At 46.6% G+C, this 7,500-nt stretch overlaps 1 protein-coding gene across 1 annotated transcript in view; it reads left to right on the plus strand.

Moving 5' to 3' along the window:
* The window catches only part of hdac9b (histone deacetylase 9b), a gene marked incomplete at its 5' end in the record, with an annotated part of 27,629 nt that overhangs the window by 14,995 nt on the left and 5,134 nt on the right, over window positions 1-7,500 (plus strand). Inside the window, 4 exons of the mRNA XM_084194265.1 lie at window positions 1,019-1,150; window positions 3,926-4,041; window positions 5,947-6,072; window positions 7,430-7,500. The exon at window positions 7,430-7,500 is cut by the window's right edge and continues 116 nt beyond it. Of these exons, the coding sequence (XP_084050391.1) occupies window positions 1,019-1,150; window positions 3,926-4,041; window positions 5,947-6,072; window positions 7,430-7,500 (445 nt within the window). The remainder of the gene's footprint in view (window positions 1-1,018; window positions 1,151-3,925; window positions 4,042-5,946; window positions 6,073-7,429) is intronic.

The raw sequence follows: 7,500 nt of genomic DNA on the forward strand, positions 1-7,500 counted from the left end.
CCAGTAGTCACTCTCTCAACTTCTCTACTCTCTGTCACTACTTGACTTTCTTCATATTTCTCTCAAACAGAAGCTGTCCATTAGTACTTAATCTAAAAGTGGGTCTGGATTAGTTTAGCCTGGGACACGTTGTCGAGTGACTTGGGAGTGTGTGTGTGTGTGTGTGTGTTTGGGGTGATATCTCTGGTTTGCATTAGGAGTGTGGGGATGGTGTGGGGAACGTAGCTGAAACATCTGCCATGTTTTTGTGTTAGTTTAACGGCTGCTACTGTATCAGGCTGCGGTCAGCAGGTAGCGACCACTTCACTTAGAGAGACCCTGTGTGTTGCTCAACCTAATTTAGACCAGATGAGGTGGAAAATGGGCCCAATCTGGACTCAGAATGTTCTCTCTGAAATGAAATGGTGTCATCTGGTTGAAGGAAACCACCAGAACTGTGGCTGTACTCTTCCATGTTTAAAAGTATTACAACTTTGACAGGAGTACTATTATGACCTAGCTGAGTTGTTCCTCATTTTTACAATTGTGTTTAAAGATACGGAGAGTATGTGTAATTCTGTCCTGGTCAGGGCTATAATGTATCAAAACCATCTTTTCAATCCTGTCAAGCGTGAGCTACAGTACGGCATACATCTCCCTCCCACTGGTAAACCTTTCTTTTCAGGGAACTCAAGCTGATTGGTGGCTGTCTTCTGTTAGTGACAGTGGCCACCAACACCAACCACTACAGCCATATAGATAGATATAGTAAATGGAGTATACTACTAAGGACTTGATGAACCATGCTAAACCGTCCTCTCTCTCTCTCTCTCTCTCTCTCTCTCTCTCTCTCTCTCCTCTCTCTCTCTCTCTCTCTCTCTCTCTCTCTCTCTCTCTCTCTCTCTCTCTCTCTCTCTCTCTCTCTCTCTCTCTCTCTCTCTCTCTCTCTCTCTCTCTCTCTCTCTCTCTCTCTCTCCTCCTCCAGCCTGAGTCTTACTAAACCATCCTCTCTCTCCCTCCTCCCTCTGTCCTCCTCCAGCCTCAGAGCCCAACTTGAAGGTGAAGTCTAGACTGAAGCAGAAGGTAGCAGAGAGGAGGAGTAGTCCACTGCTGAAGAGAAAAGACAGCAACGTCATGACCCCCTACAAGAAGAGGGCCCTGGAAATGATGGGTACGAATCACAAATAAATGACTATATTAATGTCATTTTAAGACTTGTTGTTGATTGAGCCACCTTTTATATTGTAGAGATTAGTATGTTCTAATAAAAAATAGGTGTTTTGCCAACACATACAGTAGGTAAGCAGGTCTGCTGTGGAATAACTCTGTAATGACAGAGACAGCTGACAGAGATCACTGTGATGGTGCAGCCATAAGGACACATTATGGTGTTATGAGCTTGTATCCCTGTCGCTCCTTTATCTCTGTCACCTGTCCTCTTCACAGACTCTACAGCCACTAACATTATCCCTGTCCTCTCTACAGACTCTACAGCCACTAACATTATCCCTGTCGCTCCTTTATCTCTGTCACCTGTCCTCTTCACAGACTCTACAGCCACTAACATTATCCCTGTCCTCTTCACAGACTCTACAGCCACTAACATTATCCCTGTCGCTCCTTTATCTCTGTCACCTGTCCTCTTCACAGACTCTACAGCCACTAACATTATCCCTGTCCTCTTCACAGACTCTACAGCCACTAACATTATCCCTGTCGCTCCTTTATCTCTGTCACCTGTCCTCTTCACAGACTCTACAGCCACTAACATTATCCCTGTCCTCTTCACAGACTCTACAGCCACTAACATTATCCCTGTCCTCTTCACAGACTCTACAGCCGCTAACATTATCCCTGTCCTCTTCACAGACTCTACAGCCGCTAAACATTATCCCTGTCCTCTCTACAGACTCTACAGCCACTAACATTATGCCTGTCGCTCCTTTATCTCTGTCACCTGTCCTCTTCACAGACTCTACAGCCACTAACATTATCCCTGTCCACTTCACAGACTCTACATCCGCTAACATTATCCCTGTCCTCTTCACAGACTCTACAGCCACTAACATTATCCCTGTCCTCTTCACAGACTCTACAGCCGCTAACATTATCCCTGTCGCTCCTTTCTCTGTCACCTGTCCTCTTCACAGACTCTACAGCCACTAACATTATCCCTGTTGCTCCTTTATCTCTGTCACCTGTCCTCTTCACAGACTCTACAGCCACTAACATTATCCCTGTCCTCTTCACAGACTCTACAGCCGCTAACTTTATCCCTGTCCTCTTCACAGACTCTACAGCCGCTAAACATTATCCCTGTCCTCTCTACAGACTCTACAGCCACTAACATTATCCCAGTCGCTCCTTTATCTCTGTCACCTGTCCTCTTCACAGACTCTACAGCCACTAACATTATCCCTGTCCACTTCACAGACTCTACAGCCGCTAACATTATCCCTGTCCGCTTCACAGACTCTACAGCCACTAACATTATCCCTGTCGCTCCTTTATCTCTGTCACCTGTCCTCTTCACAGACTCTACAGCCGCTAACATTATCCCTGTCGCTCCTTTATCTCTGTCACCTGTCCTCTTCACAGACTCTACAGCCACTAACATTATCCCTGTCCACTTCACAGACTCTACAGCCGCTAACATTATCCCTGTCCTCTTCACAGACTCTACAGCCACTAACATTATCCCTGTCCTCTTCACAGACTCTACAGCCACTAACATTATCCCTGTCCTCTTCACAGACTCTACAGCCACTAACATTATCCCTGTCGCTCCTTTATCTCTGTCACCTGTCCTCTTCACAGACTCTACAGCCACTAACATTATCCCTGTCCTCTTCACAGACTCTACAGCCACTAACATTATCCCTGTCCTCTTCACAGACTCTACAGCCGCTAACATTATCCCTGTCCTCTTCACAGACTCTACAGCCGCTAACATTAACCCTGTCCTCTTCACAGACTCTACAGCCACTAACATTATCCCTGTCCTCTTCACAGACTCTACAGCCGCTAAACATTATCCCTGTCCTCTCTACAGACTCTACAGCCACTAACATTATCCCAGTCGCTCCTTTATCTCTGTCACCTGTCCTCTTCACAGACTCTACAGCCACTAACATTATCCCTGTCGCTCCTTTATCTCTGTCACCTGTCCTCTTCACAGACTCTACAGCCGCTAACATTATCCCTGTCCACTTCACAGACTCTACAGCCGCTAACATTATCCCTGTCCTCTTCACAGACTCTACAGCCACTAACATTATCCCTGTCCTCTTCACAGACTCTACAGCCGCTAACATTATCCCTGTCGCTCCTTTATCTCTGTCACCTGTCCTCTTCACAGACTCTACAGCCACTAACATTATCCCTGTTGCTCCTTTATCTCTGTCACCTGTCCTCTTCACAGACTCTACAGCCACTAACATTATCCCTGTCCTCTTCACAGACTCTACAGCCGCTAACATTATCCCTGTCCTCTTCACAGACTCTACAGCCACTAACATTATCCCTGTCCTCTTCACAGACTCTACAGCCACTAACATTATCCCTGTCCTCTTCACAGACTCTACAGCCGCTAAACATTATCCCTGTCCGCTTCACAGACTCTACAGCCACTAACATTATCCCTGTCGCTCCTTTATCTCTGTCACCTGTCCTCTTCACAGACTCTACAGCCGCTAACATTATCCCTGTCGCTCCTTTATCTCTGTCACCTGTCCTCTTCACAGACTCTACAGCCACTAACATTATCCCTGTCCTCTTCACAGACTCTACAGCCACTAACATTATCCCTGTCCTCTTCACAGACTCTACAGCCACTAACATTATCCCTGTCCTCTTCACAGACTCTACAGCCACTAACAGTCTCTATCTCTGTCCTCTTCACAGACTCTACAGCCACTAACAGTCTCTATCTCTGTCCTCTCTACAGACTCTACAGCCACTAACAGTGCCCCAGGCTCAGGACCCAGCTCTCCCGTCGGAGCCTCCAGCGCCCTGGGGGCTGAGAACGGGCCCTCCTCTCTCCCCACCACCACAAAAACCGAGGTACGGACCCAGACCATCAATCAATCTATTTTATTTTATAAAGCCCTTTTTACATCAGCAGTTGTCACAAAGATCTTTACAGTGACCTGGCCTAAACCCCTAAGAGCAACCAAAGCAGAAGCTAAAGCACAGTAGCCAGACCCACTCGTATTTCTCCTCCACACACTACAGTGACTTTTAATATATTCAAGTGGGTTCAAGATAAATAATTTGAATGGTGAAAATCTAACTTCTTAAGTCATGTCTCACACGGGGTGTTTGTCTGCCTGCCTGTGTGTGTGTGTGTTCAGCTATGAAAACAGCCAGTTGTCCCCTCCGTCTGTCTATAACCGTTCAGTCTGTCACAGTCCAGTAGAAATAAAGAGGCACAGCTCTCCCATAATGTCTACATACGTAATACCCACCTGCTTTACTAAAACGACTTGTTTCTTTCTACTTACTATTTATTTTCCTTTTTCTTCTAAATTTTTTATAAAGGGTGACATGCAAAGCATTTGCATATCCATGGCATGAACTCTTAAGGTGAGGCAATATTGGCAGCAGTATTTTCGTTGCAATTCAATCTCTATAAATTCTCAGAGCAGAAACCATCTTGGATCACTGTGTGTTTCCCTACTGTTTTGTGGTAAAAAATGTATCCTGCAGTATCTCAAATCATAATTTTCACACCCCTTGAATTTTTTCCTTGCTCAACACGTATCGTGCAAGCTATTTAGCTACTCTATACGCTAACAAAGAATCCAAATATTCAAATAAATAAAAATAATCCAAAAACAGTCTAAAAGAATCCAAGCTAAGCGTTCTGTTGGCGTGTCATAGGATAGCTGTCGCTGAGCTGCCTGACTACAGCCCTGTCTGTGAGTTCTTCCCTTCCTTCTAAGGCGTTCCACAAAAGATTCATGACTCAGTGACTAGCCGGGGGCAGGGGCTCTCCTAGGACCCCAGCCTCACAAAACACTGCATTATAGCGGGTGGCAGATATGATACATCTCCGAACCATATTTAACAGAGCAGCTGTGTTTTCTTTAACCAGCGATGTTTACTCTCTCAGGGACCTCCAGTGACATAGAGAGGGGAGTAACAGGCCTGCCATTGGGTAGGAGGGGGGGAACCGTGGAGCTTAATTGATATCCCAGGCGCTGGTAGCCAAAGACACCCACCCACATGCTAACAACATAAACACACAGGATTGCTATTGTATCGGCCCAAAGCTGAGACTCTTTCTCTCATGAAAATCACTGTGGTGGGACTGTTAGTGGGGGCTAACTGGCGGGGGCTAACCAAAGGCCTCATGTCTGTTGCAAAAGCAAGTCATGTTTGTGCACCGTTACATTAGGTATCCTTTTTCAGAGGGAACGGGTCCCTGGGGTGGAATACAGGCCGGATATCCCTGTACAGGTCACTGAATACTAGAGGGGTTTGGAAGGATAAACACGGCCCTTCCAGAACCACATGCTGCTAGGCTTCTCTGCTGGCCCTGCTGGGTACAGGAAGCATGTCCCAGCTACACTGATGTTCTCTGGGAGAAAGAATAGCCTGAGGAGGGTGGGGCCTGTGGCTGGAGGACGGGAGGACCAGGGACGGGGTACAGGGGTCTTTGGAAGAGAAGGGTAGATTTGTGGTGGATGGGGGGATGTGATGCTAAACGATACCCGATCATGTTGTCTTCAGAGATATCCTTCATTTGATGACACACTTTTAAGTGTCTCTCCTTTTTATCATCCGTCAGTAAAAGCTCTTTCTGCTGTACTGCTGGGAGCCGGAACCTTCTCCGTCTTAGTGCATTAACATTTATTACAGCGCTCTTGTTGCTCTTTGAAATGTTCCATAGTCAGATTTTCTAAATCTCTCTCTCTCTCTCTCGCACTCTCTATCTCTCCCTCTCTCTCTTTCCTGTAATTTCAGCGCTGGCCATCACAGCCCAGGTTATTCCGTCCAGAGGGCTCCATGTCCAACCTTCTGAGCTTGTACACGTCTCCCTCCTTACCCAACATCACCCTGGGCCTCTCCGCCACCTCCTCCCAGATCAGTGTGAGTAGCCACCATGACCTGATCCTGGCTAGCTAGTACCAGCCACCATGACCTGATCCTGGTTAGCTAGTACAACCAGCTAGCATGACCTGATTCTGGTTAGCTAGTACAACCAGCCACCATGACCTGATCCTGGCTAGCTAGTACAACCAGCCACCATGACCTGATCCTGGCTAGCTAGTACAACCAGCCACCATGACCTGATCCTGGCTAGCTAGTACAACCAGCTACCATGACCTGATCCTGGCTAGCTAGTACAACCAGCCACCATGACCTGATCCTGGCTAGCTAGTACAACCAGCCACCATGACCTGATCCTGGCTAGCTAGTACAGCCAGCCACCATGTCCTGATCCTGGCTAGCTAGTACAGCCAGCCACCATGACCAGGTCCTGGTTAGCTAGTATAACCAGCCACCATGACCTGATCCTGGTTAGCTAGTACAACCAGCCACCATGACCTGGTCCTGATCCTGGATAGCTAGTACAACCAGCCATCATGACCTGATCCTGGCTAGCTAGTTCAACCAGCCACCATGACCTGATCCTGGTTAGCTAGGTGGCTAGCTTTTACACCTTCTCTCAAACAGGTTAACAGAGAGAGGATTTCTCATTTGTTATGTAGATAGATATGAACTAGTCTTTACTTTGTAGAACAACATTCTGTAACACTTTCAACTGAACCACTTTTGTAATACATAGCCAGGTGGTTCAAATGAGGTTTTACCCGACAATTTCCTAGATAACAAAGTCAGGTTTTCCCTGAAAAACAAAGGGAAGTGTAGTCTGAGAGACGTTCTCTGCCTGGTATGGCTGTTGAAAGACTTGGCATCAGTGGCTGTCAGGATTATACATATGGCAGCAGGGCAGCGACCTTTAACCCCAGATTATTTTATTCCCCTTAGATAAATATTGTTGTTAAGAGTCTGGTGTCAGGCTTCCTCTTATCTCTCTCTATGACCTCATTAATCACAGCTTTTTAAAACGTCCCAGCGGCCTGCTGCCCGCTGCCCGCCCGCTCGAGTACAGCTAGCTCCAGTCCAGATAAGGGCCAAAGCAGTGCATGATACATCACTTTTAGCTCCCTGACACATTCCTTACATTGAGACCTGTCTGGTACATCAGCTGGATATAAAGAGTGTAACCATTTGAAGAAGTGATTGTCGAAAACAAAATTATTTCAAGTGTTTCTGCCCAATAATGTAGAAAAAAAACCTGATTGCACAAAATGACAACTCTTCTCAGTTTAAAAAAAATGAAAACGTAATAGAATGCATAGAGCCACCATTATATTCTGTGAACTTTAGTCCCCAGTTCTAATTCTAAGCCCCTGCTCTGTGTGTCTCTGTGTTTTCTCAGGCTGCCATTGGGCTGAAGGAGAAGACTGGGGAGGTCAGGCATGGTTTACCAGGGCAGCTCCTGGGGCCTGT

The sequence above is a fragment of the Coregonus lavaretus genome (assembly GCF_964263955.1).
Source record: "Coregonus lavaretus genome assembly, contig: HAP1_SCAFFOLD_5408, whole genome shotgun sequence".
NCBI classification, from domain to species: Eukaryota; Metazoa; Chordata; class Actinopteri; order Salmoniformes; family Salmonidae; genus Coregonus; species Coregonus lavaretus.